Source organism: Ixodes scapularis, unplaced genomic scaffold, assembly GCF_016920785.2.
Source record: "Ixodes scapularis isolate PalLabHiFi unplaced genomic scaffold, ASM1692078v2 PGA_scaffold8__174_contigs__length_109621045, whole genome shotgun sequence".
Taxonomy (NCBI): Eukaryota; Metazoa; Arthropoda; class Arachnida; order Ixodida; family Ixodidae; genus Ixodes; species Ixodes scapularis.
This window is the reverse complement of record NW_024609883.1, coordinates 97,760,242-97,783,550: the sequence shown is the minus strand read 5'-3', so window position 1 is coordinate 97,783,550 and position 23,309 is coordinate 97,760,242. Positions and strand designations below refer to the sequence as shown.

At 46.7% G+C, this 23,309-nt stretch overlaps 1 protein-coding gene across 1 annotated transcript; it reads left to right on the top strand.

Moving 5' to 3' along the window:
- The first annotated feature begins 344 nt into the window (after window positions 1-344).
- LOC8039183 (zinc finger protein 443) lies at window positions 345-21,709 on the top strand. The gene is made up of 6 exons (XM_042287092.1): window positions 345-480; window positions 6,943-8,027; window positions 9,193-9,275; window positions 14,608-14,687; window positions 15,586-15,733; window positions 19,298-21,709. The coding sequence occupies exons 2-6, from the start codon at window positions 7,069-7,071 to the stop codon at window positions 20,365-20,367; spliced, it is 2,340 nt and encodes a 779-aa protein (XP_042143026.1). The 5' UTR covers window positions 345-480; window positions 6,943-7,068; the 3' UTR covers window positions 20,368-21,709.
- The last annotated feature ends 1,600 nt before the right edge of the window (window positions 21,710-23,309 follow it).

Here is a 23,309-nt window from a genome sequence, read left to right as displayed (position 1 = left end):
TGTACCCTATGTAACGGGCGGTAGCTTGTGCCACCTAGCCTAAAAACAATAACAAAAGCCCGATTTCCCCTTCCCAGCCATTGCGTTTCTGTATCACCAGGGCATGAAGAAACCGAAACTGACGCTTTCCATAAGTTGCAGGATTATTAATTATTTACAATGATTACATTAGATGTGAATATCATAATTAAATACCATATTACAAAACTACAGAATAGTCGTATTTTTGTATGTACCCTTTGGTACCCTCCAGATGTCTGTTCAAATTAAAAACAAGCTTCCATAATCCAAGCCAATCCAAACTGAAAATGGCGATTCTGTGTCGATTTGTTCGTGCTGGGGCGCGTACAAGTTGATCGTCGACACCACTTATTGTGCCTTGTAAACTTGGAGAATTCACGGTATGACTTCACTGTCTGACTATACAAGTGCTCGCTCATTGAATGGCGACTGGAGACATTTATCAAGCAAGTGCTGATCGTAAGTATTGAGGCCCCCAGCATCATCGTGATGGTGACAACGGGCGCAAATATCGGTATGGGCTCTGCTCAGCAAAAATGCGAAAGACAATAAGGACTTTTAACGTAGCGTTACCACAGGCTGCCGTATGTAGTGCTATTGCCACTGAAAGCTTGCGCTGCCATTTCGAAGCATACTCTTCGGAGCGCGCCAGGGGCCGTACCGTACGGGGGCCGCGTTAGCCAGCGTTAACGCTCTGCTGAACACTAATATTTCTCAATACTTCAGCTTGGTCGAGTTGGTGGTTCATGCTTACGCTTCACAGCGCACAAGAACAGACACACCTCAAAAGTCCATTCGCACAAAGAAGGAACACGCACACTGCGCTGACTCTCATCTCTCGTTTGTATTGGGCTCCATCTTCTTAATTACTCTTATATATAAAGAACTAATTCGAGCTACGGCTGATGAAACTAGGTAACTTTTCCTAAATAGTCTAACTCTTTTTTTGACAAAGCTGTCGAAGGCGTGCTAACACGTAAGCTATCTAGCGTGACAATGTTCGCGGTTTCTATGATTTCTCGCGTAAGTTTGTTATTGCTCCTGCTCGGTACAGTGCAGTTGGCCAGAAGTAAAGATCACCCGTTATCTCGGCAGTGCACGCCTAAATGACCTGAGTCGGCCTTGATGGTGTTGTTATTGTGTTCCCAAAGTCGGTCGTTGAGACATAGTAGGGATGTGAAGTGAAAGATAAGTGCCAAAGGAAAGGAAGGGAACGACGTTTCGACCAAACGGTCTCTTCTTCAGGTACGCTAACAGGGGAGATGACAGATCAGAATAATAATACCGTATATACAAAAGGCATAGGTAGCACGTGACAGATGTGAGGTCGGGGAGTCAGAGAGCGAGGAGGAAAAGTCGTCAAGTAAGTTGCAAGAGGTTTGAAGGCAATAAGTTGAGGAATGCGGGTGGGGGTAAGCTTATAGCCCCCACGTGACCAACCAAATTATCAAAAAAAAAGAGGAAGAAGCGGGAGAAAGGGGAATGGTCTAATAGCCGAAAGAAAGTTTCTTGTTTAAACCGTTTTTAAGTTGAAAATTAATCTGTTTTCTTCTTTTTTTCCGTGAGGTGGGTGTATGGAAGCCTGATTTGTGGAGCAGAAGTGTTTGGATACTTCTGTGGAAAGGTCATGTTTGAGTTGGCCCACTCTTTCTAGTGTGACAAGTCTGCGGTGTTCTCTGAAGCGTTCGTGGAGTCGGCGGTCAGTTTCACCGGTATATAATAAGGTTGGACAGAGTGTGCAGGAAATGACGTATATCAGATTAGAAGATTTGCAGGTGTGATTGTCAGGGATTCTCATTAGCAGGTTGGGAGGAGGGCTGGTGTGTTTGCACGTAAGGCACTTTGGGGTACCGCACAGCGTGGTACCGGGGAGTAAAGTCTGTGGTCTTATGGAACGGTTGCTGCATACTAAAAGGGATCGTAAGTTGGGCTGTCGACGATAAGTAAGCGCGGGTGCTTTAGAAAGAACTTTGGAATCTGCGAGGTGGGAAGTGGCGTCCATGATTAGTTTGTTGAGCCTAGGTATCGAGAGATGGAATGTGAAGATGAGGGAGTTGCACAGGGGTTTAGACCTTGATTGGGGAAATAGAGCGTCGTGCCGCGAAATGTTAGGAACGTGACCGCTGGCATTGCGCAGAAGGCCGAGTGGGTAACCACGTTCAATAAAGAAGGTGGTCATCGTCTTAAGCTGATGACGGAAATCAATGTCGTCGCTGCAAATCCTACGGAGGCAGAGAAATTGCTAGGTGGCGCAAGTTACCGCCCATTACGAAGGGTATAGCCATTAACATCTATCCATCCAAGGGAATAGAGTTGATTTGGGATCTAGGATGGCTCGAGTAGTAGAGAAGGTAGCTATGGCTGTCAGTGGGTCTATAATGAACAGAGGTGTGGAACTTGCGACCGTCACTGGTTATTTTTAAGTCTAGGAAGTTGACAGAGGATTTCGATATCAATGAGGTAAACTTGAGGGAGGCGTGGGCGTTACAGAGTGCATTGGTGAAGCAGTCAACTACGAGAGGGGGGCCAAAACCAATAATATTGTCAATATAACGACCATAGAATTGTGGGGGCGGGTGTGGAAAGGACATTGTCCTGTTTGTCCGTTGTAGCGCTTTCCGCATGAAAGGGGAAAGGAATAAATCACTCCCTCTGTGCAAGGAACAAATTTAGTTTGGTGGCTCTTGGTTCAGCATGCAGGTCGAATAGAAGGCCCATTTACTTTCTTACATAACTGGAAAGTTTATGCGGGGCAGAAAAGATGACATCTATATTGACTCGATTGGTTGTTTTCTTGAGCTTGTGGGAAAAGTTGTGAAGATAAGAGCACAATAGCAGGCCTTGTGGTGCGGTCTCTTGGGCTGCGTGTCATGGCTCCTTCATGCTTGACTTCCCTGACTAGTCATTCAGCAACTCCTGTCAAAAAAGACAAAGGGTACCTCGCTGAGACCAACCGAGAGATTTGAATTTCAAAGCTCGTATGTACTATGCTTGCATGATTTCTTAAGGGAGTTTTTTTTTTTAGATCTGTAGCTTTCGGGGAATAGTCGTGCTCCCTGAGCCTGTTCTTTAAGCATCTATCGGTTCTTTCAATATAGACCTCGCCACAAGAGAGAGAGGGGGCTGTATACTGTGTTTTCACATGATGTCAATCTGCCATTTTGTTGTGTGAGTGAGTGAGAAAATGTTTCATTTATAAAAAAAAAACAAAAAAACTAAGGGCGTGATGAAACTTGCAAGTTTTGTGCATTTCTGATTTGGGGGTGTTCCGCGAATCTTCGGAATGCTCGCTTTCAGCATGTACTATCGTGGACACAGTTAGCTATAACACGGCAGCGGCGGCCGTCCCGTACCCCCAGCGCCCCATAGCAGGCGCCGTCCGAAACTCCGCGCATGCGCCGTGTGGCGGACTCGCTCTTCCCACCTGCGAGCACACCCTCGCTTTGTCGTCTGCTGGGCACAGAGCAGACGACGCCACAGCACTCGCCAATTTTTACTGAACACGGTTCAGCGAACCACCGCGTAAGAAGTGCCCACGGTTGATTCCCTGACTCCGCTGGCTAAGGATAATCTTCGCCACTAAATATAACATCACGGTAGATTAAATTCTTTTATGGGACAAACTTGCAGTTATGCTCCGTTTCACTTTAGGTTTAAGCGCAGCGGCTCTACGAGACGATAGGACCAACCAAGCAGCGATAAAAGCACTTTTTGCACCTTATTCGGTCCCCCGGTGATGCACTCCGTGACGTTGCTCCTTTGCCGCTAGTTGATTGGCTCTGTCGTTCTGTAGCGTACGCTGCGGTCGGACTTAAGGTGAAACGGAGTATAACAGTGTATTTCTGTATCACACCTGCTGCGTTCATACTGGTTTGCGAACATATATTGGTAAAAATGCATTGCGCACGCCTGTTCCTAAACCCCCCCCCCCCCCAAAAAAAAAAAAAAAAAGAAACTTTAGTAGGGGTCCTAATGACTCTGTCACCTGCCCCAATAAAAATCGCTGGTAGAAAATGAGTTTGGGACCAGTTCGCTATGGCGAGGGTACCAGACGAGCAGCACTGCGGCATCGCCTGCTCTGTGCCTAGCAGACGACAAAGTGAGGGTGTGCTCGCAGGTGGGAAGGGCGAGTCCGCCACACGGCGCTTGCGCGGAGTTTCGGACGGCGTCTGCTATGGGGCGCTGGGGGTACGGGACGGCCGCCGCTGCCGTGTTATAGCTAACAGTGTCCACGATAGTACCAGACAGCTCATAACAAAATGGTGGACGAATTACGTCAGTGAAAACACCCTGTACAGCACCCGAAGTACAAGGCACAAACGGTTTGGCATACTTTTTGTTACAACTGTTTTTTGGTAGCCCCCCTGCCTTCGAGGTGACCCTCGAACAAATTTGGCTCATTCTCTGGTGGGTGGTATCTCATAATTTTTTAATTATGAGATACCTTGTTCAGGTATGACAACAGTCCTCCTCCTGCCAACCCTTTTCTTTGATGGAGAAACCCCTTTAGCCCTTTTTTCAAGTGTACTGGCAACGTCACTTAACAGGGCCGATGGAAATCCAGTATCTCTCGGTCTACTACACTGCACCTGAAAGCTATCACCGACAGTGTGAAAGCACAACTTTTTTAGGGTCGCTTCCAGACACGAGACTGCTATGTCCCTCTTCATCACCTTATAGTGGGCGGACCTGTAGTCCTAAATAGCCTTTTTGGATCGAGGTTTGTAAGACCAGCACACATGGCTAATGTCGAAGTGCGTAGAGAGGTCTAGAAACTGTAAAACCCCTTCCTTAGGAACCTTCACAAAAATTGCCACCACATTAGACACTGACGCCACTGTACCGTCAAAGCCCTCAAGCAACACCGAAAAATCATCAACGTATCATACCACTTTTTTAACCTTGGTGGTGCCGAGAGACCTCTCAGTGTCCAGGTTGAGTGTGCCTTTTATGTTTTCCTGGTTTCTTCACTTTTCCCTAGATAATTTCCACCAGCACTCCAATCCCCTCTTTGTTGCCTGTACTCTTTTATAATCCACCCTTCCATCTTCTCCAGTGAAACCAAGGGCTACCGGTACGTTTGTCGCTTTTTCGGAAAGGGCAGGGCTAAGCTCCTTACGTTAGACATTATCAACATGCTGCCGATACATTAAAAGGTATGGTTTGCCGTAGAGGTACGCTAAAGGCAGCGAACAAGGTGTCGCACCAGTACCACTTATGGCTGCTGAAATCGTTTGTGTAGAAGCGATCCAAGAGAAACTGCTGGCCTCACTTTGGTTGGCAATGTCCACTTCCTTTTGCAGTTAATTGACACCATATTTGAGCACCCTCGGTGTTTTCCATCTTTTGATTGAACCGTGCTGCAAAAAATGCCAATAATACGACAGAGGGACTAGGAAGATGACACAATGTGCTGTCCTCCTAGTCCCAGTGTCGCTTACTGGTTGTCCTGTCATCATTGTAAGGGCATCACGTCATAGAGTTATTATAACATATGCTAGAGGTTCAACTGGCGTCTAGTGTCTATGCGACTTCTGGGGTGCAAATTGAAGCAGACAACAACTGGTCTTACTTTTGCGGTGCTCCTGTGCATTCTTATGAGAAAACACCTGCCTTTCGTCTCTTCGCCAGAAAATAACATGAATCGCTTTTGTTATTTGGGTCATACCGAAAAGTATGTACATTTATTAACATTCTAAAAGGTAATTCCTTTAGTTACAGCAATTTCAGTCATCCTTGAACAATGCTAAACTTTGCTATACTTCAGGCCCAAATTGTCCCACAGAAGGCATGTAAATAGGAGCGACGAATCCAATCAAAATGCCAGTCTAAACAAATGTAGAGTGTGGGTGATGCTTATATATTTTTAATATGCCAGTCCTGTCACTTATGTGAAAATTGCCCCATTGTGCATCATTATGAATGGTTAAAAACATTCAAAACATAAATAATAATGTATGTGGGCTATGAAAGGTGTCTTTTCACATTATTTCCTAATCTAAACAGCTTTTATCGGGCACTTGTTTTCTGGCCTCCCTATTTTCAAAGATTTCGAGCACGCGAGTGATGTTTTGAACGGAAAACAAGCATCTTCGCACATGTGCACAAGCAGAGAGAATAAAGCAAGACACACTTATTGCAAATCTGACTATATTAACTTGGCCTTCACTTTATTTTGATTGTCTGCATGCACAGGGAGCTACGGATCTAGTGTTACTGCATAGTTCTTGCTGTCTCTCTTAGCTTTCCGCATGTCCTTCTTTCACTTGGCACATTAATCTCCCATTAAAACGCCGATGCCGTGTTTGCTCTAGTGCGGAAAGCGAGTCGTCTGCTTCTTGCGCAGGGGTTGTGGTGACGTCAGAACGACGCTGAGCTCTAATTGACTTTGAATGAAAGGATAGTTGGTAGACCTCAATACTAGATGCCTTGAGGTCTGCCCACTATTTTTTTCAATCGGCCAATAATAGCTCGGCATTCTGACATCATCGCAACCCCTGTGCAAGAAGCAGACGAACTTGCGCTCCGCATAGTGCCCAACATTGCACGTAAGTACATGGATGAAGCTGTTTTAGCACTGTGTTTAATGACATGAATTCGACGGAAAAGCCCCGCAACTGACCAATATTTTAACTTACATGTTCGAGAAATTTTCCAAACTAGTTACTATATATAATTATTCGTTATATTTTCTCGATTAATCATTTGCACAGAAAAAAAACACACCCGCTTTTCTCTGCAGAAATGCACAATTGGAAGTCAATTTTCGACTGGTTGCTGTCTGCTTCAATTTGCAACAGCACACTAGTGCCAGCTGGAGCTTCAGAGTCCATTATAATAACTCTAGGACTGCCTTCCTCCCCCATTGTTGTGTGCAAATGGAGTGCTGCCATGCTTTCAGTTTCGGCTTCTCCTTTGCAGGACATGTGACTGCCACCGTTGCCAACTAAAATCCCAGAAGTGCCTTACCGGGTCAGCAAGTTATGGTGAAGCTCAAATGAGCGAAATACAGAGACCCAAAGTGCATTCTTGTAAGTAGCAATAGAAATGTTTGTTGCAACCTGCTACTCTGCTCCCGACCCCGCGACTGAAGGCGCTCAAGACTTGCCGGCTCAGCCATGCATGTCCGAGGACAGTCCGTGTGCCGTGGGAAGGGAACGAGAGATTGAGAGAGACCCTTTATTGGAGGGAGTGAACGTAGAGACCATCATCGGCAGTGCGCCTCAGTGGCCAGCGGAGTGGCCATCCAATGAACCCGGTCTACCAGTGACCCTGCAGAAACCTCCCAGTGACTCCATAGTGACACCTGAAAGAATGCCGAGTCACTCCGAGGCGAGCCCGTCTTCGGTCTCCGCCGTAGTTCCGGCCAATGGTGCGACCAGATTGACCTTTCTGAAGTGCGTCGACAGTTCCGGCAGGGTGCTACTTCTCCCGACGGCTAGTCCGTCCAACGGCACCAGATTTCTTGCTACCAGCATGGCGTCATGGGCGACGAAGAACGACGCGAACACGTCAACTTCCTGCACGGTCTCCACCGGTCGGCAACTGTCACCTGCACCAGCCTCCTCCGTGGCAACAACTACTGTGCATCCTGCCGTAACTCAGGCGGTGGTACCTACAACGGGTCTCACGGTGGCACATGCAGCGATGCCTATGGCTGCGGTCGGCTCAGCTCCAGTTGGCTCGGCTCCAGTCGGTCACCGTCGGCTCACCGTCGGCTCAAAAACCTACGCTGCTGTTGTCCTCCGCACTTCGAATGGCTCGGATGACCGGATACTGCTCATTCCTTCGAGCTCTCCGAAGCCAAAGGGGCCGGTGGTGGCGTCTGGTTCCAGCTTGACCTCAGACGGTAGCCTGCAAAATGTGTCGGAGGGGACACCAGGAAAGTCACCGCTGGCGACACCACAGTCCGTAGTCAGCGATGAGGGGCAACGCAAGCACCTCTGGGATCCGCCGGACTTTATGCTGGAAACAAAGGCGCTACAAGAGAGGCTGAGCTCGATATGGTAAGGGCGTCGGTATGTCGGCGTTGGCAATGCAGTGGTCACACATTTGTTAGAAACTCTTTTTCCCGACCATCATCAATTCTAGTTTTGGCTGTTGAGCTGTCTGGCTGCGGGCAAGCTTAGAGTTGCATGACCATGACTCAGTAATAGCCAAGACGGCTTTTAATGCTATTCCATCAGTCAAGCTTAAAATGAAATGCAGCAAGCATAAAGGCAGATGAGGAGGCATTGATAGGCTACCTGAACATAGTCGTAATCTGGTTGTCGGTCTTTAAGCTGTCGGTTCAGCGTCGGAGCTTTGACGGACTGTTCTTGAACCCAGGCAGTTTGTGATGTAGAGAATAGTCTCACATTCCCCAAGCTCCTTTCTTCGCGGTTGTTTCTTCCTTGACGGAGTAAGCTGTACGACCTCCGCGAGACGTTGGGGCGACGGCTTTGCATGGGAGCCCTGCACAGACCTTGCTTGCTTGTATTGGTTGCATTGTAGCAAGCCACTTGAGAGAGCGTCAGCAACGGAGCTAAGTTGTCGGTTTGACGTCATAGCCCCTGCCAAAGGCAGCGGAACGTCTCGCGACGTGGTGACGTACCTAATATTTAACATCGCAATGTCTCGGCACGATTCACGTGACGTCGTGATACCCATGATGTCGCGACGTAGTGGTTGACATCACAATGTCGCGTTGTGTTTCACATGAGGTCACGTCGATCATGATATCATGTGAAAAAGGTGTGACATTGTGATGTCAACCACTACGTCACTGCGTTATGTGAATCACGACGTGACACTGTGATGTCAACCATTACATCCTTACGGCAGGGGTTACGATGTCAAACCAACAACTCATATCCCATCACGTCATGATCCACATGACGGTATGGTTTTACTAAACATCAGGTTGTAGCAGGACGTTATGGTGTCGCGTAATGCCAAGGTGCCACATGACGCTATATTCTCACGCGGCGTTACAGGATCACGACGTCATGGTTTGCACGACGTCGTAGTGTTACGTGATGCGGCGTCCCAATTCTCCACTAAACCTAGCGAGGAAATGTCCACTAAGTTTCGATAACAGGTACTGCTCATTAGAAACCCCCATCAAGTGCTATCGCTTCTTTGTTGTATCTAACAGTCTCTAAGCCAGACATCCTTTTTTTTGTTTACCAGGTTAAGAGACTTCCAAGAGCTGGACCAGGCGATTGTTGCAGTCGCATCACTCTTCCCCCTCGTCTGCAGCCACCGAGTCCGGAGTAGGTCCCGTATTGAACATTCCTGATGAGAGCGAAGCCAAGGCTGCGAGCGCATGCTCGTGCCTCGGCCTTTGCCCTACTTAAAGTCGCTGGGCGCTGGGAAAGTAGCACCACTGCCTTCCTTGCCTGCCAACCGGGCACAAACAGATACTAACACACAGAGGAGTCAAATCCCCCATGGCGATTACCTCATTTGTCTCTGTTGCCATGGCAGTCACCATTTGGGCCTCTTCAAATCTGTGAAGCTTCGAAAAGGTTGTTCTGAACCAGTCACACCAGGATCTCTCTGAAGCGTCATCGTGCTGAAAGCGTTCATTGCCAATATAATCGTCCTTGGCACTGTAAATGCAATCGGCTCATCAGACGTGCTGATATCCACGCATCTTTTGCAGTGATAGTATTCTCCTTGCATACTTCGAGACAGGGAGATTATATTTCACTGCCGTCTAGCGCCGACGCCGCATGTGGTGGCGGTGCAAAGAGGTGCGCTTGTTTCGCCGGTGTGTGGATAGCAAAATCTGGGCAATCGAAAAATATCTTCATAAAGGAACCCGTCGCCGGGAATTTGGATTGGCTCACCAAGAATGGAGAGGTCAGGGGAACTGCTCATTCCATGGACCAAAATGGCAACCGTACGGGGAGCTTGGCACTACTTTCCCAGGACTTTAGCCCCACTGGCCTGATACAAAAGCTGGCAGTTGCCAGCCAGCCAAATCTTGGATCCCTCGTGAGGTGGCGTGTCGTTGCCGTTGGTGGAGGTGATGGGGGCTCACTTTGTTTTGTCTTTAAAGCATGGAACGCTTTACGGCTAGGGTGACCGGACGTCTCGTTTTGGCCGGGGCAGTCCTGCTTTGAAGGTGTATTTCTGCCGTCTCGTCGCTTTGTCTCAATGAGGCCTCGTGTCCCATAGTAGTGGGAACGTGCGTGCATAGTTGTGAAATGAGTGCTAAGCGAGTGGAAGAAATCTAAAAGAATACGTAATGCATTTTATAAAAATAAACATACTATAAAAATGTTACCTTCCATAGAGTAAATTTAGAGCTCTTTCTGTGGTTGCATCTATCAATATGTTCTGTTTGCACAGATGTTGATGCATTGGCTTTGTTTAAAAAGAAAGAAGCAAGGTGCATGCAAACTCAACTAAACGAAGAACTTCTAAAAAATGGGCATTTGTACAGTGAACTCAGTAGAAGCAGAGCTTGCTTTTTCTTTCAATCCCGCTCCTTCCCCTCCCATGTCCTGTTTTTAATGCCGGAAAATATTGTCAGCCTATTTTAGCAGAAATTACTCCTAGAAATATGTCCATCGTCCGCCTGCCTGTTCATGCATACCCCATGGCATGGCATATTGGCACCACTGGTTTGGTCATCTATTTATTTATTTATTTATTTATTTATTTAGATACCTTAAGGACCCCCTTGGGGGTATTACATAAGGGGTGGGTACAGAGCGTAAAACAAAAGGGTAGAAAACACGCCAAAAACAACTCGCGTACAAAGAGCAAAAACACACAAATGTGAAAGGCAAACTGTACACATATAGATGGTTCGTACAAACCTAAAGTGGGGAGTCTAGCAAGCGTTTCTTAAATTCTATCGGGTCATGAGTGATGATGACGTTCTCGGGAAGATCGTTCCAATCAATGGCAGTGCGTGAAAAAAATGAATTCTGGAAGGTGACGGTTCTTGCTTTGGGGCGTCTTACGGCGAGGTTATGTCCCGTACGACGAAGCCGGTATTCTGAAGATATGATGTATGATGACCGGAGGCACTGACTGTAGTAAAATTTGTGAAAAAGAGATAGCCTAGCAAGTTTACGACGGACAGAAAGGACAGGGAGGTTTGCACGGATTTTAAGATTAGTTACGCTAGAAAAGGAAGAATAATCTGAGTAGATAAAACGTACTGCACGATTCTGGAGTGATTCGAGGTTATTGATGAGATAGGCCTGATGCGGGTCCCAGATGGCAGATGCGTACTCCAATTTAGGACGGACAAGGGATGAGTAGGCAAGCAGCTTTAGGTGAGGAGGGGCTAGCTTAAGGTTACGTTTTAAGAAGCCTAGTGAGCGATTAGCAGTGGAGATAACGTGACTGATATGAGTAGCCCAGGAAAGATCAGATGAGAGGTGGACTCCGAGATACTTATAGGAAAGGCTTTTCTGCAGAGGTACGTTATTAAGTGAGTAGGAAAACACGGAGGGGCTTACACGACGTGTAAATGACACGAGCTGGCATTTCTGGACGTTAAGAGACATCTGCCATTCTTCGCACCACGCTTGAATTCGTATGAGGTCATCTTGAATGAGTTGGTGGTCCGAAGGGTTAGTTACTTGGTGGTAGATGACGCAATCGTCGGCGAAGAGGCGAATATGCGACGTGATTGATACGGGTAGGTCGTTAATGTATATTAGAAATAGGAGTGGTCCAAGGACCGATCCCTGAGGAACGCCTGAGGTGACTTCGGCAATAGAGGATGATGACTGGTTAACGGTAACGAATTGATGTCTATGCGTAAGAAAGCTAATGATCCAGTTCAAAATCGCGGGGTCTAAGTTAAGTTGATTAAGCTTGTATATGAGACGTCTGTGAGGGACCTTATCAAAAGCTTTAGCAAAGTCTAGAAAGATGGCGTCAGTTTGAATGTTAGAGTCGAGGTTAACATGCAGGTCATGGACGAAAGACGCGAGTTGAGTTTCACAGGAGAAGTTTTTTCGGAAGCCGTGTTGGGCGGAATGGATATAGTTGTTTTCTAACAAGTGATGAATGATTTTGGAGTAGATGATATGTTCCATTATTTTACACGACACGCTTGTTAGGGAGATGGGACGGTAGTTAGAAGGGGAGCACTTGTTTCCGTTTTTGTAGATTGGGACGATCTTCCCAACTTTCCAGTCGTATGGCAAGGAACCAGTAGAAAGTGACTGTGCAAAAAGCTTTGCCAATATTACGCTAGATATATCTTTAGTATTTTTCAACACTTTTACATTTATTTCGTCGATACCGGCTGATGAAGAAATCTTAAGGGTGTCGATGATTTTCACAATGCCAGCCGGTTCAAACGTGATCCCATCCATGGATGTAGGAAAGGCAGGAGGAACCATAGAAAACATATCATTGCACTCTTGTGTGAACACTGAACAAAAAACATCATTGAATTTTTCTGCACATTCGTCATCAGGAACCAAAGAGTCATCGTCGTTTTTAAGATTGATTACTATTTCAGGTTTAGGATTAACGACATTCCAAAACTTTTTTGGGTTGCTCTGCAGCATGCATGGGAGATCAACATTAAAAAACGCTCGTTTTTGTGTTCTGATTGCGCTTCTGAATTGTCTGTCGGAACTATAGAACTTATCCCAGTCCGAGCTGCGCTCCGTGGTTTTGGCTTTACGAAAGAGTCTCTTTTTTTTCGTGCTTAAACGTTTCAGGGTAACATTAAACCATGGAGCAGAAGCGCTTTCGAAAAATGTCACAGTTGGGATAAAGCTTTCAGCTAGTTGTTGCATTTTAGATTTGTACATAGTCCAATTTTCACAGACGGACCGATTGTCAAAGTCTATTAAAAGGACATCTAAGAATTTCCCTAGCTCAGTATTCATTCCTTGATAATTCCCTTTCTCGTATAGTTTTACGGTTTTCTTCCGCTTCGATTTTGACTGAATATTTAAAGAAAATGTGCAGTAAATCACTTTATGGTCACTTATTTCGTGTAGGTAGTTTATCGACTTTAGAGAGTCAGGATCAGAAACAAGGATGAGGTCAAGGATGTTCGAAGAGTGGGTGGTTGATCGTGTGGGTTTAGTTACAAGCTGCGAGAGATCGAAATTGAAGCAAAGGTTAACGAAACCAGTCGCTTCACTCGTATCAAGAGGGACCGAAACGGATAAGGCGGGCCAATCAATAGAGGGGTAATTAAAGTCACCGAAAAGCAGAATACTGGATTTGGGATATTTAAGGTACAATTCATTGAAAGCGTCATTGAGGTTAATTAGAAAAGATGGATCGCTGTGAGGGGGTCGGTAACATACACCGATAAGGAGCGAAGCGTGTTGAACCGTGCAAGAAAGCCATAGCATTTCCAACGGTGAAGACAAGCTTACTAGGTTGCACACAAAACTATCTTTTATCGCAATCAAGACCCCCCCTCCCCGGCCACTTTCCCTATCTTTGCGGAATATATTGAACCCAGAAGTGCCCGTAAAAATTTCTGTATCAGTTACCGATGATGACAGCCATGTTTCAGTAAGCGCAATAATGTCACAATCGGTAGATGCAATTAGGCTACATATCTCGTCTTGTTTAGATATCACGCTTCTTATATTTGTGTAAATAAAGGACAGTGGCTTTGGGGGAGTGGGTTCATGACCGCGGCGAAAAGATCGGGTTAGTTAAGAAGGACACTCTTTTACGGTGTTTGACGCGTCATCAAAATAGTATCGTTTTTGTCCAATGAGGAGCGTTTTGAAACGTAGGGAAAAGGGCATAGCTTGGTTACGCGCGAAAGTTAACAAATTCCTTCTAGCAAGCTGAACCGAAGGAGAGAAATCTTCACTTACAGCGAAGCTAGTGTCCTTGAACTTTTTACCCTGAGAAAAAATTCGTTCTTTGGTTTTATGAAGAGCAAATTTTACAATTATCGGGCGGTTCTGATTGGGACGATATCGACCTAGTCGGTGGGCACGCTCGATGCCGTCTGGCATGATGTTGATATCAAGATGTTGAGAACAAAGGTTTATTATTTTCTGTTCCGACTGTGCCCACGTTTCCCTATCAGAGTCAGGGAGGCCAAAAAAAAGAAGATTCGAGCGCCGCGATCTATTTTCCGAGTCATCTACGCGTTCAGCCAGAGTCGCTAAACTGTCATCGTTAACTGTCTAGTTGTGATGCAATGCAATGTCACGGCAACAATACTGCAACATGACATCACGATTCGACACTGTCGCGTGATGTCGTGGTATTGCGTGACACCGCGACTTGACACTGTTAAGTCATGCGACCGGCTCACATGATGTTAGTTGACACAATGTCGCAATGTTGCAACGTCATGGCTTGACACAGTAATGTATATAGTATCACGCAGTGTCACGAGTTGACACCAACATCATGTCACATGGCCATCTCACATGACGTCAAGTCATGTGGCATCAGGGCTTCACCCGACACCACGACTCGTCACCATGACATCACATAACGATTTACAAATTTGAACGATTTCTCCTTAAATACTCTATGCATTTCACGATGAAGGTCGCTGCCAATTCTTTCTGTTTGGCTACTGCCAAAGCTGTGCGGCTGCATCGCACCGCGTCTTACCTTCTCTGTCTCTTCCAGGATTGGCATGTTTTCCATTTGCTGCCGTGGACAGCGACACCTACCTGAAGTGGCCGACGCCCAAGCAGAGGGCCTCCGAGGTACACCTGGCTTCTCTTGGCTCGGGACTTCGACGTCCATCCTATTTGTATCCAAGTTTAAAGCCAGTGTTCTCGAGCATAGGCAATGTGTTGGAAGGTTAACCAGGAGGTCGGTAGCATTTTAAAGTAACAAACAAGAAAAGAAAAAAAGCCGTAAAATTTATCGGAAGAGAATTTTTGGGCATAAAAACCTTTTTTCTTTTTGTGTAACTTGCTTGCTCGCTTCTGCTGAGGCTAATTGAAAAAAGGTCTCACACACGCTGTGAATCACTTACAGCATTTCTTAGTGACTCAGTCTTGGCTCCATCTGCGAACCTTAAGCATCCACGAAAGACTGGCAGTGCCGATAGTCTGTCCAGACTCGATATGCAGGTCTCACGACTGATGACTTCATTGGGGAGTCATCAGCAGAGATCTGAATACTTGTATAGTGAATACTGTAAAACCCTTAATGTTAGCAAGCCCCTAATTTTCGTGAATTTCGGGACCTTTAATATTCGCAAACTTTAAGGGGGCGCAAATATTTCTATTGTTTTGAGAGGCAAATTTCAGCCTTTACTATTTGTGAAACTTAATGGCCGTAAATATGACCCCCTGCCTGATTCGCAAAAAATCGAGGCCGTAGAGAAAAAGAGTTTTGCAGTTTTTTTTTGTTTTGTTTTTTTGCAAAGAGTGACATTATTAATATGAACATACTCTGCCATACATCAAAAAGCCCCATTCTAGTCAATTCTATCAAAATGTGAAGCAAGTAAATGCTCCGTTGCTTGTAGCATTCTTTTAGTGACTACGCGAGGTCTGCATTACTTGTGAGGCATAACGGTTAAGCTCGGTATGCCTATTTTCGGATGTGCGAGCAGCTACGAACTTGCTTCCACTCATTCTCCATTGTTTGCAGTGGCTGCGGGCGTCTGATGTGAGGAGGGTTCTGAGGAAAAAGATGGGCGAGCAGCGGCCGGTGAGCTGGGCTTGGTCCAAGGAAATGATAACGAGGAAGAAGATCATGCTGCTCTGTCGTAGTCGGGGGCTCGTGCCATCGGCTTCCGGTAATCCACTTCATATGCCGAAACACCGGGCCTTGCAAGAGTCATTGTGAAGGCAATCGTTGGTGTGCCGATTTAACGGACGATTCCTTTCAGTTTAGAACAATTTTGATCATTTTCATAGTTTGGCCGTTACGACTTCACCTTCTTAATTTAATTTGCTCTCTCCTCGCGTACGCTCTGTCGTTCGGTCAGGATTGCATTTAGGAAATACTCCCGCAACATTTCCCCGACGATGAAAAGTGTCGGGAAACGTCTTGCTTAGCGGCGGGCGTTTGGCTTGTACTTTGAGAAAACTGACATCTGAAATCCTTAGTATACGTACTACAAAAACAGTGTTCAAAACGGGAGCAGAATCCTTCAATGCGCCCCTGGTCACGAAACTTCTCCGTGTCGCTGTGGGAGAGCTTGGTACTTGACCATGCGTGGCGCTGTCGTCGACAAGGGGGCCAGGAGCCTCCAATCTAGCCTGCAGTGCTGGGAGTCTGGCAACCCAAAAGTGTGTTGGAATTTTGAACCATTTGAATCAGCCACCTATGAATCCAGATAATATGTCATTGCCCGAACAGCGTTTCTCTTTACGGTGAGCGTCTTTGGCTCTGTACACTTAATCAACTAGCTGTCAACCTTATATACTGTAAACGACTTAATTTTTGTGAGAACCAAATTTTCGTGCATTTCGCGAATCGCCTACAAACCTGAAAAATAGATTTTGCAAACAATTCCTGTAAAATGTAAACGCATTGGAATCTATATTGAGATCCCACCACATCGCAAAAATTAGTACCCGCAAATTATTCCAAAACTTCAGCTTTGACCTGAATTGCGAAATATTAAGCCTGTGAAAAACAAGTTGTTTACTGTATCTGCAACAATCTCCAAAATAATATCATTTTTATTTTTTAAATTTTTTTCTCGAAATGATTTTTCAATACCCTACTCACCGTCATAATTCAGCGCTGCGACTAGTGCCATCTCGTAGAGGCACTGCAAACCAGTACACTCAATTGCCTAGCTCTTTTTCGCTTGTAAAAGCATTGTTTTCTTTGAAAACAACTGTAAACTGGTTATTTGTGAGTTGTTGGTAGAGATCAATAAAGAATGACTGGGGTGCATGGATACATTATGTAATCATATACAAGCATACCAAAGTTTGTGTAGGAGAAATTGTTTCTGAAAACTACTTGTAATTACAAATTTTGGGTGGCTTACTGACAGTGGGGCAGCCAAAGGAAAAGGCCACCCTCCAAGACAAACGCACCCCTAGTGGCAGCTATCGACCCTGCACCAAACTTTGGCTGAAGTTTCGTGACCGGTAGGGTATTGAAGGACTCGGATGGAAGCTTGGGCTTGTTGGTAAGGCATGATGACTAAAACATACAGCGCACATGACAGGACGGAAGAGAAAGGACACACAATCGCTGAACTTGCAGCTGAAGTTTAATCATCAAGGCACAACCTTATGTCCGACAACCAACCCAGAAAAAACACCCCCCCATTGACTTACCAGTAGATTCCAGCACCCTTACCACGGCCGTTGTCGTCGTACAAGAGATCGTAAGTCTTTACCAGATAGCAAAACAGGTGGGCCGCTTACACAGGCACTTGCCTTGTGTAACAGGCCTTGTAAGAGTTGTTGCCAGACCTTGCAAGAGTTGTTGCAGGCACTTCATTAAAGAAAATTAAAGTAGAATGCGGTGTAAATATGGTAGACATTCCCAAAGAAAGAAAAAAATTTTGTTGTTCCATATTTACATAGAATTTCTTATGGCTTGAAGAAAATATGATAGAGGGTAGGTTGTTCTGTTGCCTTCTCTGCCCCTAACAAGTTGTCTAAGCTTTGTAGTAACGTCAATCATACAGCTGGGGGTTTTCTGGGATGTGCTAAGAAGCATCAATATCAGTTTGTTGAATGCACAGGAAAAGTTGTATATATTCCATCCTGCTTTCCCATAGTAAACAGTAATACAGTACAGGGTAAACTGGCAGATGTTTGAACATTAGGTTAAGGGAACACTTGCAATGTAAACATGGTGGTATCGGGACACTTGAGGATTCACTGTCGTGATTGTGGGAGTGCTGCTGATTTTGGAAAATGCATTGGAAGAAGCAGCAATGCCCTGACCAGTGAAATCGTTGAAGCAGAGATGACTGCGCACCTAAAGGAAGACTATGTAAGCACCCCATCTGCTTTGTTATTCGGTAAAGAGTTACAATTTCTTGCACGACGACCTCAATGAGGGTGCTTGAATCTACTGGTGTGTCATTGGGTATGTGTTTTTTTTTGGTTGGTCGTTGAATATAAGGCTTCACCTTGACGATTAAACTTTAGTTGTAAGTTCAGCGATTGTGTGCGCTCTTTTCTCTGTTCTGTCTTTGTGTGCTGTATATTTCAATCATAGAAACACCACTGCAGGGTTTGTGCGCCAATTCAATGGCCGTATGCACCGAGAAAAAGAGCACATAGTTGAGTAAAAATGTGCGCCAACTGCCTGCTTGGCCACTAAACATTCAGCTTTACAGCAAAAAGGTTGCACTTTACTTACGCACTTGTGGAGTGCTTGGTCACATGGCATGAAACTGTGTGCTGATTGATTTAGCCGGCACATGACTTGTGCCCCGTTCGTCTTTGGGTTTTATAGTGCTACATGTCTTAGATCTGTCCCCTCTTTTGATTGTCTTAAAAAGCAACTCCACTTCATATTTGTTTTTGAAAAATACAATGCAGTCGTCTTCAGCACCACCTAGGAAGGCCACACTTTAAATATTACGACCTAGTTGTGTCTAAATCTTTTTAAATGATCCGGCAAACTTTTTAACGCGCCAAGTTGCCGAAATCGGTCGACTCTAGCGGGCGAATCGAGGCGCAACCAACAGCGCAGTCAAGGCTGCAGTGGTGATGTAGCCAACATCGAGCTAAACGTCGTCAACATTGCTATTTTTTGTTTGTTTTTACTTCTCCGGGCAAGCATAACAGGTGATGTCAGCAGCATCTCCTTTCAGCACTCAGTGTTGTCCACATTATTGGTGTAACATACCTATGCAGCCCGCTTCTCAGCCTCAAGAGCCGTTCAGCCGTCATCGCCGTCTCCTGCGTCACAATGGCCGTCGTCATCTCGTCATTTCTGATTATTGTCTCTAGGAGTTTCGTTCACGCTGCATCCACAGACTGGTGCCGCAGTTGTGCATACGTCGGATGTTGTAGACACCACAACGAGGTGAAGACTGCGATGCAAACATGCTCCTTGTACACGCCCGCCCCAATCCCGCCCGTCGTCGCGTAGAGGATCACGTGACACATGACCGCTCATACCATATGGTAGCCATGTTTTTGGTGGCCCAGGGCCAATGTCGGCCGACGGAGTTGTAGTTTCGGTTTCTGTGCATGTTTAGAGCAAGATATCTCAAACTATAGCCTATTTTTGTTGAGAGCAAATGATGTAGTGCTTTTTTTTGTGCTTTTTAATATGAAATCATTCATAATCCCAAAATTTCCTGAACTGGATGGAGTTGCCCTTTAACTTGCATGGTAGTTTATAACAAAGGCAGCAATTTCTCTTTTTTCAGCTGCTGACCACCTGCAAGCAAAAGGAGATGTGATTTCGGCACGGCCTATTCCAACGGGCAAGCAGCCGCTAGAGCACCAGCAGTCCTCGACGACCTTTCCCAACAAGAACAAACTTACTCCAGACGCTTCAAGCGGCCCCTCGGGTGACCCCGACGTTTCCTCCGAATCCTCAAGATCCAGGCAACGCCCTTCCACCGCGGAACTCCACGAGTGTGAGTACTGCTTAGCCGTGTTTCCAAAACGCAACAGCCTGGAGCGCCACGTGGCCATCCACACCGGCGACACGCCCTACGAGTGCCGCTTTTGCCCCATGTCCTTCGCAAACAAGGACGACCTCACGAAGCACGCCCCGTCACACGCGGGCGAACATTCGTTCAATTGTAGCGTCTGCGCGAAGAGCTTCCACACGAGGGCACAGCTGGTCACCCACAGGCTCTCCCACACCCCCAAAGGGCCACACGGATGTCCAAAGTGCTCCGCTTCGTTCTACCTCAAGTCATCCTTTGACGCTCACCTGAAGTACCACGTGCCCCACCAGTGCAGCCTTTGCTCCGCGTCGTTTTCTGGCGAGGACGAACTGGCGAGGCACGCCCGGTCACACGTGGGTGAGCCTTTGTTCAAGCGCGGTGCCTACGCGGCAGGGTTTCACACGGGGGCGCTGCGCAGCGTCCCTAAGATCGCCCACACCTTCAAAACGATGCACAAGTGTCCGCGGTGTCCGCGCACCTTCTCCCTCAGGTCATCTCTGGACGCGCACTTGGAGTGCCACTCGCTCCACAAGTGCCGTTTCTGTCCAGTGTTCTTTGCCGATGAGGCCAGCCTGGCGAGGCACGTGTGCAGCCGGAAGAGACACGTCCTCTGGCGGTCGCACGTCAAGAAACATCCGTTTGTGTGTAACACCTGCGCGGCGCGCTTCCGTACGATGACGGAGCTGGTCGTCCACGGGCTGACCCACGCTTCCAAAAAGCGGCACAGGTGTCCGCAGTGCACCTCCTCCTTCTACCTCAGGTCGTCTCTAGACACACACCTGAGATGCCACACGTTCGAGAGGTCGTTTGCCACCTTGTAGTGAACTCGCGTGGCTCGGGCATCGTCGCCGGGGCGTCGCTTGGGCACATTCGCCGGCTAATCGGTGTCACGTGGCTGGGGCGCCTTTGCCGGCTGATTGGTGCTGCGTGGATCAGGCACCTTCACCGGCCAATCGGTGCCGTGCGACTCGGGCGTCTTCGCCGGTCCATCGGTGCCGTGTGGCTCGGGTACATTCACCGGCAGATCGTTGTCGCGTGGCTCAGGCACCTTCGCCGGCCAATCGGTGTCACGTGGCTCAGACATCTTCGCCGGCCGATTGGTGTCACGTGGCTCATGCACCTTCGCCAGCTGATCGGTGTCGCGTAGCTCAGGCATCTTCGCCGGCCGATTTTGTGCCGCGTGGCTCATGCACCTTCGCCAGCTGATCGGTGTCACGTGGCTCAGGCATCTTCGCTGGCCGATTGGTGCCGCGTGGCTCATGCACCTTCGCCAGCTGATCGGTGTCATGTGGCTCAGGCACCTTCGCCAGCCGATTGGTGTCGCGTGGCTCAGGCACCTTCGCCGGCCAATCGGTGTCACGTGACTGGCATTTTTGCCGGCCAATCGGTGCCGTGTGGCCCAAGCACCTTTGCCAGCCGATCGGTGTCGCGTGGCTCAGGGACCTTTACTGGCCGATCGGTGTCACGTGGCTCAGGCACCTTTGCCGGTTGATGGGTGTCGCATTTCTCTGTGATCGGCAGGCTCGCAACGGCATCCGAGAGTCTGCATAATTCCGCCGAGGAAGGCCGCCGCCTGTGCGAGGTGGCCCGTTTGCCCCAGGAGGAGAATTTGGGGGGTGTGCGCACAACCCTCGCATGTGCCTACAGTCTCCATGCTCCCTCATTGACATCTGGCATCTGAAGTTGCACACTAAGATGCACCAGTGAAAATGTATGTTAAGATGCTTCTGTGAGGATGCATATTAATATGCACCTGTGAGTATGCACATTAAGGTGTATCTTTCAGAATGTACCTCTGAGGACCTGTTAAAATGATCAAAGCAGATGCACCTGTGCAGTCTGAAGGACCTTAATGCAGACGTATGCTGAAGTGATTTTGCGCGGATGCACATTAAAAAGAAACATCATGCAGTAAAATAGATAGGTGGCTTAGTTGGTACATGTTTAACTTGTAAAGTGCCTAAAAAACGAGGGCACAAGGATAAAGAGACAGGACCAGTTGGCTTAGTTGGTACATGTTTAACTTGTAAAGTGCCTAAAAAACGAGGGCACAAGGATGAAGAGACAGGACCAGTCAGGAGCTTGAATCTGTGTACAAATAGTAATTGTTCAATAAACATTCAGTTGTAAGTTAGCACTTGGTTTTGTCTCTTCTTCCTCGTATCCTCATTTTTTAGGCGCTTTGCAAGTTAAACATAATGCTCCTGCGAGCATATGTGTTAAAAGACACCTGCAAAGGATTGAAACATTTTTTTATACATCTTGGTTGGGAAAAGGAAGTCATAAAACGAATTTACAACGAAAAAGAAAAATTTTTAGAGCTATATTTACGACACAATACGAATTTGCAGTCTGCGCCTGCGGGCGCCGCGGAAAAGTGGCCGCAATTTGTCACGTGACTGGCCGCTATTTGTCACATGGTGCTTGTGCTCTTTCGGAAGCTTCCTATGGTCTCTAAAAGTTACTTATTCATCTTTGTTTTATTATAACAAAAAAATCTAAGATTAATAAGTAACTTTCAGAGCCCAAAGGAAATTCCTCAAAAAGCGCAAGTAGACGTGATAGACCTGTGCGCCGGTCAAATGGTGGCGGTGGCGACATGGTGAAACACGTTGAACTGGCGGCGCACACACGCTCGGCGTGCGGCGGCGGCGTGACTTTGAGGCAGTAGCAGCGCTGCACGACAGCGCGCTGGTCAACCACGTGACCCACGGCAGCTCCCGCAGGCGCCAACTACAAATTCGTTTTGTGCTGTAAATATAGCTCTAAAAATTTTTTTTCTTCATTGTAAATTTGTTTTTAACATTCTTTTTCCATCTCAACTGTTTAAAAAAATGTTTGTTCCCCTTTTGCATGAACCCTTTAAGATACATATTACATTAAAGTGCAACTTCATGGATGCATGTTAAAGGAACACTGACACCCCCCAAAAATATTTTTTCATATTTGCCAGGCAATTAATAATAGTGTCAGAAGACCACCCAATTGGCGTATTTACTCGCATAATGAACACACTTTTTTCTCCGAAAAATTAACATATATTTGGGGGGGGGGGGGGGGGGAAGCGGGGAGCGGGAGGGGGGGGCGTTTATTACGCAGGTTAAATTTTGCATTTGCACATTTTGTGCAAATGTCATGTTAGGTGCCAATAGGACACGACAAGGTACTGTGGCACGTCTCCAGTGATGGAGGCGCACCCACAGCTGGTCAGGGGCGCGCCACAGTAACCATGCTTTATAAATTGTAAATCTTTTTTGTGCGCTTTCGGCATGCCTTTTGCCGAAGGAAAAGCGCCCTACGAAGCTCACTCAGCACAAAATGCAACGCTACCATTCTTAGGCCCGCTTCAGACAAGGCAACTTTTCCAGCAATTTCGGGATTGCTGGCAGGTTGTTCTCTAGCTTTCCCTAGATCAACACGAACTGCTGAGATCGGGTCCGTCTCGAAACGGACAAGCAACTCGGACAACCAATCAGGAATGCAATATTTTCACAAGACATCTCTGTGGTGGTGATGACAACTAAAGACTTGGTTCTGGTTTTAAATGGATTGTTTTTGGAAATAAACTGTTTCAGAAAGATGAGTTAGTATTCTCAATGCAATTTAAAGATATAGAAACATGTTTTTAGCATGTAACTGTGCATCTAAATAGTGCAAGAAAAAAAAAATTTCAAGATGATGATGGCAAGTCATAGCAATTCGGTATCTGTGTGTGAACGTGGGCGTCTTGTGTTGCTGGTATTGCGACGTCAAGTTGCTGGGC